The sequence below is a fragment of the Danio rerio genome, chromosome 17 (genome assembly GCF_049306965.1).
Source record: "Danio rerio strain Tuebingen ecotype United States chromosome 17, GRCz12tu, whole genome shotgun sequence".
Lineage (NCBI taxonomy): Eukaryota > Metazoa > Chordata > Actinopteri > Cypriniformes > Danionidae > Danio > Danio rerio.
In genome coordinates, this window is record NC_133192.1 from 40,435,784 (window position 1) to 40,451,204 (window position 15,421).

Genomic DNA, 15,421 nt, shown 5'->3' on the forward strand with positions numbered 1-15,421 from the left:
GTCAAAGCGTGTTTAATATTACAGTTTCAGGATTGATGTTGTTGTTGTCAGTGTATCGCAGTTTTATGAAAAAGCAGCAACCTGTTGAATGCTGAGTGTGAGCGTTCATGGCATGTGTGGACTGAGCAGATAATAAGTCCTTGACGAAAACATCTTCCATAGGCCTACGTTGTTTGTCAGTTGTCACAAATACCTTTTAATATCTTTGATAATTATCATCATCTCTGTCTTTATTTAATCTGTGTAATTATTAATGAAACAATGTAAGTATTTAATTTTCCAAACATGGGGCTAAAGTTGGCTATTTGTAGGGCCAAGTTTGTTCAAAATGGTAGACCACATACCAGCAACAAAGCAGCTTGTCATACAGTAAAAGTCAAAGTGCATTTTGCAACATGGCTGATCAACCAGTTACAATGCCATGTTTGGCACCTGTAAACCAAAATCTATGTTAAATGTATAGTCCACTTCCACAAAAAATGAAAAAGTCCCAATTTACTTAACCTCCACTTGTTCCAAACTTGTTTGACTTTCTTCTGTTGAACTCAAAAATATATTTTGAAGAAGAGGTAGAGGAAAGAGTTTTTCTCCTCCTATGACTGTCAGTGGCTTCTGGTTTTCATCATTCTTCAAAACATCTTTTGTTTTGTTTAACAAAAAAGGAAACCTGCAAAATTTGAAGCAGTAGATTTAACACTTTAAGAACTATCCCTTTAGAATGGATTTTCTCCTCATTGGATAATTTTCAAAATATAGTGAAGAAAAACAGCTCTAATTTTAAGGCTATGAAAAAAACAATAAAATTAGGTGAGCTGTTTCGAACTTACCTTATAGGGAGAACTTCTGTGATGTAAACATCATTACTTACTGCCTAGAACTGCGTAATGTGACCATAAAATCATTCCAAGAATAGTTTTGTATTATGGGGTCTATTAAATGTCTGTTCTGCTTGCCTGAACATTCATAAAACATTCTGCATCTCTAAAGTTGATTTGAAATCAAAACAGACAGCTCTTATTTTATGCAAAAGTATTACAAACTATATTTGTGCCTGTACATAGTTGTGTGTTTTCTTATTATTTAATTAAATAACTTATTTTTACTATCTTTTTACTTATTACATTTATAAAATATAGATATGTATATAACAGCTTCAAATGTCACTCAAACTTTGTGTGTTTTTTTCATAAATAAAAAAGAGATATTTCAACACATGGAATGACATGAATGTGACAATAATGAGAGAATTTACAGTTGTAGATACATTTATTTCTTCAAGCCTATGTATATCCCCACATTATTTTCCTTATTCAAATTTAGACAGAATAATCTGAGGCCGTGGTGCCTGGGTCCAGCTGTTCCTGCTGTAACCTGGCACACACACACACACACACACACATACACATACACATACACATACACGGACACACACACACACACACACACACACACACACACACACACACACACACACACACACACACACACACACACACACACACAGTGCGTCACGGTTCATACCACACCTAAGTGTAGCCTTTCCCTTCACACATGTGAGAAATACCCCACTGTGTTGCTTCCTGGATACTAATATCTGCCTTTTTAGCTTAGTTTGCAGATTTGGAACATAAAAATAATATCACTGCTAGATATAATATAATTTTAATTCATAGTTATTTTAAAAAAATAAATAAATTATATATATATATATATATATATATATATATATATATATATATATATATATATATATATATATATATATATATATATATATATATATATATGTATGTGTGTGTATATTAATAACCTAACAAAAATAAAATGAATGTATTATACATACAGTACACTACTGTTCAGTAGTTTCTGCTTGCCAATTAGAATATTTGATCAAAGTACAGCAAAACATTACTGTTCTGAAATATATTTTACTATTTATTTACAATTACTAAATAATAAATATTTTAATACGTCAATTATTTCTGTGATTTCAAATCACAATTTTTAGCATCATTACTCTGATGCTACTCTAATGCTAACCTGAAATTGTATTGATATGCCAATAATAACAATTGGAACTTTTTTTCAGGATTCTTTGATTATTACAAACATTCAAAGTTCAGCATTTATCTGAAATAAAAAGCTTTTGTAACATTATACTATAATACGTCTATTTGGCAAGTATGCTTTAAACTGATTAAAAGTAAACATTTATCATGTCACAGAAGAGTTCTATTTAAGATAAATGCTGTTTTTTATTTTAAATACATCTTAGAAAGATAGTAAAGCATACTATAATATTATATAATACGATAATAATAATAATAATAATCATAATAATGATAAAAATATATAATTATTAATATTATTATTAATAAAACATTTTTGAGCAGCAGATCAAAAAGTTTGAATCATTTTCGTGGGATCATTCATTTCTAGAAATGATGCTATTTAAGTTTAAGTAATGAGGTATTTAATTAACTCATTAGCTTCAAAACTCTTTCCAAATGAGTAGAATTTACTGTCAGTAAACTTTGAGTTAAATACACTCATTTCATTTGATAAAGTTGACTGCTGGGTTTTACAGTGTAGCTACCTGCATACCTCAAAATATCTTATTTTGGTTCAACTGAAGATTAAAACTCAGATATGTTTTGATCAAGGAAAGGATGAGCAAATGACAACAGAATGTTCATGTTTGGGTGAACTATTCTTTTCACAGTCCCTGATCATTATGTTTTGCATTAAATGAGCAACGTCAATAGAAATTCCTCCAGTGGAGGAAGAAATAGTAGTACAATGATGTTGTGTCATGGTTTTCTTATGTGAAGCATTCCTTTATTTCCCTCGCTTTTATTTAAAATGGTAGATACTGGTAGAAACTGTCCAGCATGTGTACACATGAGCATTTTGCAAAGACAGAGACTTACACAGAGAGTTGTGCCACTTGTGATAACAGGTTTTCCGCTGGTGGGTGGAGAATAGTTCTGTGATAACATCCCCTCTGCACTGGCCTGATAGAGAGAGAGAGAGAGAGAGAGAGAGAGAAAGAAAGAGCCGGAGCCACTATTGCACTTCTCTGACACCTGTTAGATCCATTTCTTTCTTCAGTTTCTAGTTTTCAACCAGATGTTGGGTATATAGATTTTTATGTGATTTTCAACTGAAATCCTCAACCCTAACTCTGATGACACTAATGACTCGCTAGAAATAGTAACTTCACAGTAGGTGAAGTTCAGCTGGTGCTGTGCCTGATCATTTAGAGCCAGCAGGAGCAGAAGTGTTGGATTGTCTGAAGCAGTTCAAATGTTTAGATTTGTTTTCATCAGACTGCGAGGAAAAAACAACAAGTAAATATCTGATCACGTAGTCTGTGACGAAGTAGGAAAATTTGCGAAGGGTGCTCTTCGTATTCTATTAGTCAGAGGGGTTGCCCAGCCCCCGTTCAGGGTGATAAGACTACACATGAGCAACATGCCTCACAAAGATAGAACTATCTTAGCAGCTAACCTTCACCCGCCATTCCACAGTAGCACGCGCAAACACACACCCTCTATATGAGTGACGGTTAGAGGACGTGTGCTGAAAATGGCGGCCTCTGGAATCCTGATGGTATAAAGAAACTTTCTATAAAGGAAAGATGTATATATTTTGTTGGAACTGTATTAATTCTTATGTGGGAACTTTTCATTTTATAGCCGGAGAGTAACACTACATATTGTACCAATTTGTTATTTTGTTACAAACAGATTTTACCAAGCTACATATTTTAAGCAAGTTGCAACTTTTGGTTGTTTGAAATGGTTCAATAGGGTTTGTTCATCAAAAATAAAATCTCTGTTAATAATTTACTCACATTCATGTTGTTCCAATCTCTTAAGACCTTTGTTCATCTTAAGAACACAGATGAAGATATTTGAGATGAAATCAAAGTTATACTTTTACAGTTGAACCACTGAAGACACATCTAATGTTTTGACAAGTTTGAACATCCCATGGACTTTCTTTTTTTGCGGAGGGTAAGAGAGCTCTTGAATTTAATCAAAAAATATCATAATCTGTGTTCTGAAGATGAACTAAGGGCTCGGGGGATTGTAATGACACAAAGATGAGTAATTAATTACATAATTTTTATTTTTAGATGAACAAATCTTTTATAGATATTATGTACCTTTATGCACTCTTACATATTACTTTTTACAACATGCAAACTCCACACAGAAATGACTTAGCCGGGCTCAAACCAGCAACCTTCTTGCTGTGAGGCGATCGTGCTACACATTGCGTCACTGTGACGCCTGTAAATTTAAATCTCAAACACATTTCAAAATGGGAATTTTTTTGTATCATATATATATTTTTTTAGCTTTTTCAAAAGTTAACAATACAAAACTTTGGAACTAAGCAACAAACTAGAGTAAAACATACACAGTATATAAAAATATAAAAAAAATAAACAAATAAAATGGGAGGAGATACAGTATAAACCAATGTAAATGAAATCATGTGGTACTCTTTTATACATAATTCAAAAATGGATTCCAAACCTATTTAAATAATTCACCCTTTCCTCTCAAAGAATATGTGATCTCCAATGATATACAGTTGCAAACTTCTGAGATCCACATTCCAATTGGTATATCAATGTCTGTTTTCCATTTTAAGGCAATACATTTTTAAGTTATTTTCAATAACATTTCAGTAAGCTTAATAGCAGGATTATGCTGAAGGTTAGAATTTGTATAATTGCCTATAAACATATCTCTGGATCTAATAAAAAATCATTTTCATGAATCTGTGATATGATATTGCATACTTTTACCCACAACACTTTCACTTTAGGGCACAGCCATGCAGAATGCAAAAATGTACCTTCTTCTATACCACATTTGAATCAGAGGGGAGAAATACTGTTTTTAGTTTTGTGTCATCTGGATGGAGTGTATTAAAGCGGTAAATTAAACTGAATTAGTCTAAATCTGGAGTTCAAAGTTGAGGTAACCCCATCACTACACAGATGACCCAAAAGGACATTTTCCAGTGTTATCATAATGGTCATTTTAATACAAATTCTAAAATTTGTATATATATATATATATATATATATATATATATATATATATATATATATATATATATATATATATATATATATATATTACATATATATATATATATATATATTACATTTTCTAATCTAGCAGACATTTATTTATAAAGCAAGTGCTATTAAAAGTGCTTCAAATAATCAGAGAGTAGCATTATATAAATGCTATTAAAAGTGTAAGTTAGCTAAAAGTTAGTTTCCTTCCATCCAAGCATACGGAAAGGAGGGCGTGTCCTACAGGTTGTTTGTCAGTGTACAGCACACTCAGAATTGCACGCATGTTTTTCATGAAGTATAGGTTGCTTATAAGAAGGTGTTCCAAATCGCACTATATTTTCCAACCCAGGCTCATTCTGAAAACGTACCAATATATACATTTCTGGAGAGTGCCAAATACGTCCCAGGAGCTAAATTTTTTTGTTTGTTTTTGTTTTCGTGAATCCACCAGAGGCTGCTGTGTATACTTTTTCAAATCTCAAATTTCTCTCGCAAGTGCCATTCTTGTCTGCTGTTCTCAGGTAAATCCTGACTGACTGATCGATAGACTGCGGCACCCTCCTTTTTTCCTAAACCCAACCAGAAAATAAAAAGCTCTTGCCCGATTTTAACCATGTTTTCAGATTTAACCACATTCTCACCCTGTTATTTACTTGTTTATTTTATTTTTGGCTTCTGCTTTTGTCTTAACTGCTTTCTGGAACTGTTTTTTGTCGCACTTTTGTCGAACCTCGTCATCTTGGTCAGCTTCTCTTTGCATCTCATGTCCGCCAATGTAACAGCATGAAGCCGTCTATACAAAGGTAAGCGGTCAGCTGGTAAGCGTGAAAAGGAACAGCATCATACCGCCTTGTATCGTTTTAAAGACGAAATGCAGCCATACATACTTCTGCCAACGTAATTCGCAATCTCCAGAAAAGTATTTAGGGCTACGCTTTCAGAATGAGCCTATGTTGAATTTTCTAGAAACTGGTTGTTTTTTTCTGAAGCACACAGAGAGGATTGCCACTTTAAGACTTTTTTAAGACATTTGAATATTTATAACATATTATATAATATATGTATAAAAAGAATATGTATTATTGATTGATTAAATATTTTAAAGATAAATATGCAGTTAAACCCATCCTTGATTGTCTTTCATCCTTCAGATCAACCACCTCTGGATTCCACTGTCTTGTCATCGTGTGGCACGCTGAGGTGTCTGGCCCCTTTCATCTCTTTGCATCTTGATGGCAACTATGACCTCCACCACAGACTATGACAACGCTGAAATCACTCAGCAGTACAGCCGTATCAACACTCGCTTCGAACTGTCTGATGAAGAACTTGACAATGACAACAGCTCAGCCAGACTCTTTGAGCGCTCACGCATTAAAGCTCTTGCAGGTGAGTCGCCTCAAGTTACATCAAACTGAGCACATGTTGCTTTGGCTTAGATATACAGACATACATTTACAGACATACTGTATAGGCAGCTGAACCCTATCCTCTCCTGCCCCTTCAACCAGCCGGGATCATTTGCACATACCCAGCGTGCTTCAGTATGACTGAGCTGGACAGCTGCCCGTCTGTGCCCATATCATAGATCACTGGAATAGCTGCAGGAGCTTGTAATTTTTGGCACACCTGTGAGGTTTGCGGTTCTCAGCGACAGCAGGTTTTAAATAGCAATTTCACAATCAGACCTACAAGCACCTTTCCAGGGAAAAGGCAATCCACGCATGACAGTTATGAAAAAAGAGACAGCATACATTTCTTTTCTGATGCTTTGTGTTGCAACCGGTCCTAATTTTTGGATTTGTTGCAGATCTGATCATGTTACATGCATCTAAATAACAAGAACACATATCTAGCGTAATCTATTTGAATCCAATAAGGGATATTACATACTTGTCTGGTCTTGCTCCAGGAAGGCCAGTGTCACAGGATTTTAGCTCATACTGTACATCAGGGTATATCAATGTCGGTCCTGGAGGTCCAGTGTCCTGCAAATTTTAGCTACAACCCCAATCAGATACACATGGGGTTAGCTAATAAAGCTCTTAGTAGACTTTCTAGAAACATCTTTGCAGGTGTGTTGAGGCAAGTTGGAGCTAAAATCTGCAGGACCAAAGTTTGAGAACCCCTGTCTAGTGATGGGTCATTCCTGAACGATTCGTTCATTTTGACTTTTGAGGACTCGATGAGTCCTCTCAGGGAGTAATTCGTTCATTTGTGCACATTTGTGCTGATGAAATAGAAGATTAGTTCTTTTTTCAAGCTTTCTATTGGGTTTGAGTTGGTCTTTCATCATGTGAAAGATGGAAGCCAGTATTATAGAGTCAGAAAAAAGATTGGATCAGTTCATCTCTTGTGTCCTCGGTTTGAGTCCTTTGTTCATCTTGTGAAAAGCAGAAGCCAATCATATGCATTTAGAGCCGGAAAAAGATTTAATTTAATTTCTCGAATCCTCAGTTTGAGTCATAAGCCATGCCGTCACGTGATGAACGAACGATTTAAAAATCAGAAGTCTCGAATGTGAACTAATCATGGCTTCTTTCACTCAGCCTGTGTGCATTGGTTAAGCTTATATGGGACTGTCTGTGTGATGTGAACAAACCCCTCAAATTTGAAGACCTGTCAAAAGAGGTGAGCTGACATAACCATAGACATATGACCAGGTAAACAATAAATGGTTATTTTTTCTTTCTTATAGCATTCTAGTTATGACTTGTTTGTAGTGTGATCAACATTTGGGCTCGTTGTAGATGAGTTTGGAAGCAACTCGTAACATTTTAATTAAATTTTGGCAAATCGAATGAAATGACTTGAAAAAGGATTCGTTCATCTCAATGAAAGAGACTCAAAGGTCCAAGTCACTACCCCTGTCCTTCATGCTTTCCTGGATGTTTCTAGTTAGTCTAAAGACCTTGTTGAGCTGGTTAAGATAGATTTATTTAAGGTTGAATCTATATTCTGCAGGATAGTGGCCATTCCAGAGCATGTTTGGACACCTCTGTCCTTAAATAAGAGTTGCCAAGTATGAGTTAAGTAAGGGATAATCAACAGACTGATGTACGTTAAAGGGTTTTAAATGCACGACATAGAGCAAAGAAGTGACGTGGTGCTGGTTAATCCCCATTGACTGTCTGGTGAAGTACACATTGATGTCCCTAAGATAGGAATGAAGGTCCTTGTAACTGTTACTGAGTTGCTGTGAATATTACTAATAATGAGGAAAGCACATACGAAACCGCCTGCTACTCAGTAGGTACTGCATTTGAATTTAAACATACCACTCAGGTGTTAGAAAAGCATGTTCCATACAGTATGAATGTGAGTAGAATGAAAGGAACTCGGACGTACTAGATACGCCATTTTGTCATGATCATGTGACCTACCCGTTTGAGTTTCGTCGCCCATTCATGAATTCTCTCGTGAGGCATCATAGGATAGCGTTGCATTCATCTGATGTGCACTTCAGAATCTCGCCGGAAGTAGGTCATCTGGGTACTTTTCACATACTGTTTTTCAAATTCAATGAATTTTGACATACTACTTGGCTCGCATACTGTTTTTAGCGTACTATATAGTAAGGAAGTATAAGATTTCAGATGCACCCTTTGTATTTCAAATGGTGATCAAAACTGACTGGAACTACGAAAGCATTCAAGTATTTTATTACACACATTCCAGCCAATCAGAATCAAGAAGTGCAAAAGATTATTGAAAAATGCATTTATACAGGTGTTAAATACAGTATATAACTACTGTAAATTAGCTCCTACTTCAAAAGAGGGTCTTATCCAAGTTCTTGATTTGTAGAACTACAAGTTGTTGCTGTGAGCTTGCTTACATCACTTCAGAAATCACACATCAAGATATGATATGTGATATGAATTTGATGTAAGTGCATGTTAATTGTGTTTATTATTTAAAAAATCTATATTAAAAGTAAAATTGACAAAAAATAGTATTTAGCTGAACTTCAGACTGTTGTTTTCACCATTTTAAGAACGAGTTAAGCAGAGGTGTTTATTACTTAAGGCTTGGCGTTAGTCTGTTTTGAAATGCTTTAGTGATGGTGAGCTCAAATTTGCCCTGCTTCTTTAAGCCAAGTATATGTTGCTGAGCCAGGATGAGTGTGACGTGTTCTGCCGGTGCGTCTTTGCTCTGCTCTTTCAGTAATGCAATTAGGGTGAGTTAAAAAGTGAAGGAGAGAGAGAGAGAAGTGGTTCCCATTCTTCACCGTTGATTTACAGCCATTGAACAGACACGCATCCCTCTGAGTACGCTAAGTACACTTTGAGTGTACAGCTAATAATAATACATCTCTACTTTGTATTTACATCAGGGGCAAAACCGCTTATGCATGTACAGTACTTACAGTTTGACATCACATTATATTTGTAACATTTCAAAACATGCATATGCCAATTTAATGACATTTTAGATGAGTGTGTTTGTGTGTGCGTTGTGGGGCATTCAGGAACGGGGCATATTATATGCATGGCTGGGGTGCTGGAGAATCACTTCATGTGATGCTGGGGAGAGCCGGAACAGCATCACTGCTAAGTGAACAGTGAGTGAGAGAGGGAAGCAGAAAGAGAGAGAGAGGGCGGGAGGGAGGGAGGACGAGGGAGAAGATAACAGGACTCGAGACAGAAGGAGGGAAGAAGAGTGTTCTGTTTGTCTCTTTTCCGGCCGCCCATGTTGATTTAACGTAGTGAGGATGAGCAGCCCCTGTTTGTGTCGTGCGGTGCCCGTGAGCCAGACCCGGCTGAGGGAGGTCAAACTTAGCTTGAAGACCAGCAGAGAGACTATTGCAATCCGCTCTACCCCAGTCGTCCGAGAAGTCAGCAGCCGGCAGTATACTACAGTTAAAGATGTCCCAACCCGGACCAATGCACCAGGCAGTCGGAGCAGGAGCACCCCACCAGTTTACAGGGCCCAGAGCAAGAGAGGGGCCAAAAACAACAGTCCTCATATTGGTGAACCTGAGCACCTGCCGGAGAGAAATGGAACTTTATTGGGGATCACACCTAAACTGGCACCCATGACTCTCACTTCAATCTCCTCAACCTCATCATCATCATCTTCCTGCACCCCAAGGGGCCATCGGCCTTCACCTCTGCGATCCTCACCATCTTGTCCCCTATCCCCGTCCCGGGGTATGAGACGAGCACGCTGGTTGAGCTACAGTGCTTCCAACATTTGCTTCAATAATTCCATTCTAGACGGCCGCTTCAGACAACTGCAAGGTAGTTTCTTCTTCCCACTCTCAAAGAGGGGGCAGTCTTTCCTGGCATACCCTCCACCCTGCCACCGGGGATTTATGGGATTAGGAAGAGATCCGGGATGGGGTTTAAGGTGGTATAATATGGTTGTTTTCTATTAGCCACAGAACTGAAGAACTGGTTTGTCTCCTTTATGTGCAGTATTTAATAATTTTATTATTTATGCTGTATATATGCCCCAATTGCTCACTCTGTTGTCTCTAAATTTTTAATGACAAACCCGTAAAAAGGCTAGTCACTGGAAAAAATACTTCCCCTCATCTTTTCTCTTTCTAGATGACAAAGTCATTTGTTACTTTTGCAGGCTAATCACCATCTACTTTTATGTCTTATTTGGTGACCTTACAGGAAAATGTTGTCTACAGTATGATTTTCTGTGATGTGGGGTATTCAGCATCAAGGTCTCCTACCTCACTTATTCTCTCCTGGTGGCTCTGTTTATTTTTAGAGAGAAGTTGACTGTCACTGTTAATTTACATAAAACTGAGCTTAATCTTTTTCTCGGTTGGGGTAGTTTTTAATGCCGAGAAAGAGAACGAATATAGTTCAGAGAGAGAATTTTTCGATGAGAATATTTAATGTTTAGATGCATAGAATGAATGCGTAGTGAGGAATTAAACTTGGATAAACTAGACATGCTCTAGTTTGCATACCACTACATTATATTCTATACTCTGGACAGTCGTGTCTTCTAAGCCATGCATTAATATTACCATTGCTAATACTAAAGGTTACAGAGTTTTAGAGTATACATGAATGTAACTAAGAAACGAACAAACAAAAAGACTGTGGATTACATGAATTGTGAAATATAGACACAATTGGTGGTTATAAAAGTTTCAGTTTTAAGGAAAAAAGTACCTAGCTCATGGGTGTTACCTCCAATTACATATTCCCATTGAAAGTGGAACTCAAGGCATGTCTAAGTTTGCAAACAAATAAAAATAGAAATCATGGCTTCAGGTTTAACAATGATAAGCACCATTTACATGGTATGTGCTTTTATATGTATTCATCCATCCTACACTTTCTGCTACTTATGACTTATGACTTTAGGACCTAATCCTGTAGGTCCTGGGACCTCCAAACAATGACTCAGGTACAAGTATTTACTCATGGCAGTTTACATCTGGCTTGTTGTGTACAGGGAAAATCCATCAATATGAATATTTCACGGGCCTTTCATGTGAGCTGGAGAGAGTATCAGCGATCAGCAGGACCCAAGTGAAACAAACTCTATTTGGACTCAATGCTGTTGTAATGGAAAAAGGAAGAATCAGTCAGAAGAGCTTAGATTGCAGTCCTGCTCTACATATTGTGAACAGAAAGGGGAATCATTTGGCAGTAGTTTAATCATGAAATATATTGTGTTGCCGAGCTTAGCTTTCTTATTATGCTTTAGCACATCTGGAGCTTTCTTAACTCTGGCAAAACATGCTAAATTGCAATTTTAAAAATGAAACTGCATTTGTTACCTTATAGAGCTCTCCCTGTCTGACCTAACCCGTAAAATTAATTTACTCTGCATAATCACTTGATTCAAGGTTTGGCTTATAAGCATAGCATGCTAGCTGGCAGATGCTCCACAGTACTTATATACACGGTAAAACCCACAGTCAACCTTTTCAAATGAAATAAGTGAATCTCAAAATTTACTGAAAGTTAATTCTACTCATTTGAAAAGAGTTTTGAACTCAGTGTTGACGGTATCGAGTTAATTAAATTAATTAATTAAGTCAACTTAAATGGAGTAAGTTTACAGTACTCATATGGATTAGTTTTTAACTCAAATGTTTTGATGCAATTAGTTTCCTCAAAAGTTGCCTTACCTTATTGGGTTTTACAGTCCTCAGTTGGTTTGAGTTCTCCTCATTTATCGGGGTTCACTGTGCTCAAATTGCTTCATTCACTCAAATGGATTAAGTTCACAGTACCCATTAGGTTTAGTTTTTGAACTTAAATTGTTTGTTGCAATCGGTTTCCTCAAACAGTCTGAGTTACTTTTTGGGTTTTACAGTTTACTTATATTTGGATAGAAAACCCCCCTTAAATAATTACTTAATACAATTAAAAGCAGTTAATTTTGATGTTTTGAAGCAAAACATGTTTAAATTTAAACAGCAAACTGTTTCAATACAATTATTTTAATTAGCCAACAGCATCATTATTAACCTTAGTGATATGACAAGATTGCAAATTCAAATATTTATGGACAATTTTAGGCTAGTATGTTTGTATTAATTTGTCTATATATACTATTGAAGAATGTGCATTATTTTACTATAAAGAACATTTTGCAAACTATATACTGTAAAACAGCTTTATGGAAGTTGTGTTACTTGAAATCTTAACACAATAAACACCTCTAAAGGACTATTCCCGCACATGCCCAGAAATAGCTCAGACATCATGCATTACACATTTAAATGATCATTATTTTTTCATGGCTTTGTGATCCAGATGGAAGAAACCTGACCACAAAATGTATTCACAGTTTTGTAGTACTCAAGACTCTCTCATGTCCATTTGCTCCAAAGTCCTTAAAATGACAGAGACCAGCAAAATATTATCTTGAACTCAATTAATACATTACTGCAATTTAAAGACTGTAGAGTTGACCATATGTTTTGTATGGTGCAATAAAACTGTTTAGCTATTGCAAAATGTAAAGTTTAATGTTTCTAGATACTGTAGGCTTAAAAGCATGCATGTTTTCCATTCTCCACCCACTTCACATTCTAATGTTTTCCCGTTCGTCCTTTTCTCCCTCCTCTATTACTCTATTTTTATCACCTCTCTCTTTTTTCATCCCTCCATCATTCCAGTTTTCAGTGGCCAAAGGATCTGAATCATTTATAAAACACGTCATTAAGAATGCACAATTTTGTTCTTTTTGTGGTTGAATCTTAAATACAGCAGTACAGCAGAAGACTTGCTCAGGAAAAACAAATGGATTTACATTAATATGCACTATATGAAGCTTACACGCTGTAGGATTTATGTCTCATACATACAGTCTGTAAGAACAGTCTTTAAACCACAGCGGCTCGAACTGTAGTTCTGTAATTCTTCTGCAATCTTATACCAAAAATGGAAATAAGGGCAGTATTAATAGCTATAAATGTGGGAGAGTGTTGATATTATGTGATTGTATTGTATTGCTATATGGAACTATTAAGTGTTGATGTTAAATCAAAAGTCATTTACAAATACTTGAAAATTAAATGATTTAATGACAATAATTCTCTATGGTTACAACTGAATTAATAACAAAATACTGTATAAAATGATAAAATATGAAATGATAAAACATATGAGATAAATTGTACCCAGCTTAAATGTAAAATCAAAGTTACCAGAGGTAGATGGAGAGACACAGGGGGAGGGAGAGAGAGACAAAGAGAGCAGGCTCAGAAGTTAGCCTGATTGCAGTAAAGTCAAAGAAGATAGACTCCAGAGGAGGAGAGGAGCAGAGCAGGAAAAGACAGACCAGGAAAAGACGAGGGCAGGAAAAGAGAGAGAGCCTGAGTTTACCACCTATTTTGTATCTTTCTTGACCATGTGACCACCAATGCTGAGACATTCAAACTGACCAATCAACATGTGACCACATCATAAAACCCCCAAAGTCCACACAACAGGCCCTGATCTCATAAGTATCTGCTTTTGTAGTCAGTATGGACCTTCTTGAGTCGAAAAGACATGTTTTGTCATATAAACAAATGCATATGATAATTTAGCCTCTTACAAGTCGAAATAGATGAATCTTGTGAACAGTCAACAAAAGTCATACTGCACTCAAGAATTATAAATCATGAACATAAAGCCTATTTTAGGACAATAAATTTTTATGATTAGTTTATCGTAATGTAAAGTAGCATTTATTGGCCATGATAAAGCTGATTTTGGAATAACTTTATTTTTATGCATTGCAATGCATTTTGTTGAATTTAACTTACATGATAACATCTGATAAGTAATTTAATAAATTATAATTGGACTGTTAGGTTAGGGTTAGTGTAAGTTGACATGTACTTGTAAAGTTACTTATAGTCAGTTAAATGTCGATTGAAGGAGCAGTATCAGCAGATATTAAACAGACAGTCTACTAATACTCAAGTGAAAAGTAATTGGCATGTATTTGCAATGCAACTTTTAGTCAACAAAATGTGCAATAGAGATTATCAAAATAAAGTGTAATCATGATTTTAAATCAAATGCGCTTAGAAAATGATATTTAGAATATAGAAAATGTTTTAAAATAAAGATTTTTAATCAGGGAGGTTAAAATATTAAAGGGATAGTTCACCCAAAAATGAAAATTTAATCTCTTTTTACTCACCCTCAGGTGGTTCCAAAACTTTGTTTCTCAATTCTGTTGATTTCCCAGTGATGGGTTGCAGCTGGAAGGGTGACTGCTGCGTAAAACATGCGCTGGATAAGTTTGTGGTTCATTCCGCTGTGACAACCCTGGATTAATAAAGGGACTATGGTAAAAGAAAATTAAGGAATCAATGATGATGTTGAAAACAAAAGAATATTAGAACAGAAAAGCTGAAAACCTGTAAACATTGTCTTACACTGTAGAAAAAAAAATACTATGGAAGTCAAGAGTTTCATTCAGGCTTTTCAGAAAGAAACTGAAACAGGTTTGGAATAAGTAAAGAGTGAGTAAATGATGAAATTTTCAGTTTTGGCTGAACATTATCATATTACTTTCCATGCAAATGGAACATCAGATTAACTGAATGTTGTAACTTTGCTATTGAAACAGATGAGCGAGAGGCTGTCCAGAAGAAGACTTTTACAAAATGGGTAAACTCCATACTAGCCAGAGTCAGTTGCCGAATCTCAGATCTCTATCTAGACCTGCGGGATGGGAGAATGCTCATCAAACTATTGGAAGTTCTGTCAGGGGAGAGATTGGTGAGTGTGTTTAGTGTATATCTGTATTAAACCACGAATTAACCACTGCACAGAGCAGGAATTTATTGTCAATTTATAGTATTATACATCAGTAAAATCTCTGACTATCCAT

The 15,421-nt window shown here is 35.8% G+C and overlaps 1 protein-coding gene across 5 annotated transcripts in view; it reads left to right on the top strand.

Moving 5' to 3' along the window:
- sptb (spectrin, beta, erythrocytic) overlaps positions 1 to 15,421 on the top strand; it is a 34,391-nt gene that overhangs the window by 507 nt on the left and 18,463 nt on the right. For 2 of the 5 annotated variants that reach the window (XM_005158850.5, XM_005158851.6), the window contains exons 2-3: positions 6,256 to 6,493; positions 15,158 to 15,309. In XM_005158850.5, the coding sequence (XP_005158907.1) occupies positions 6,337 to 6,493; positions 15,158 to 15,309 (309 nt within the window). In that variant the 5' untranslated portion in view covers positions 6,256 to 6,336. 5 annotated transcript variants of the gene reach the window in all.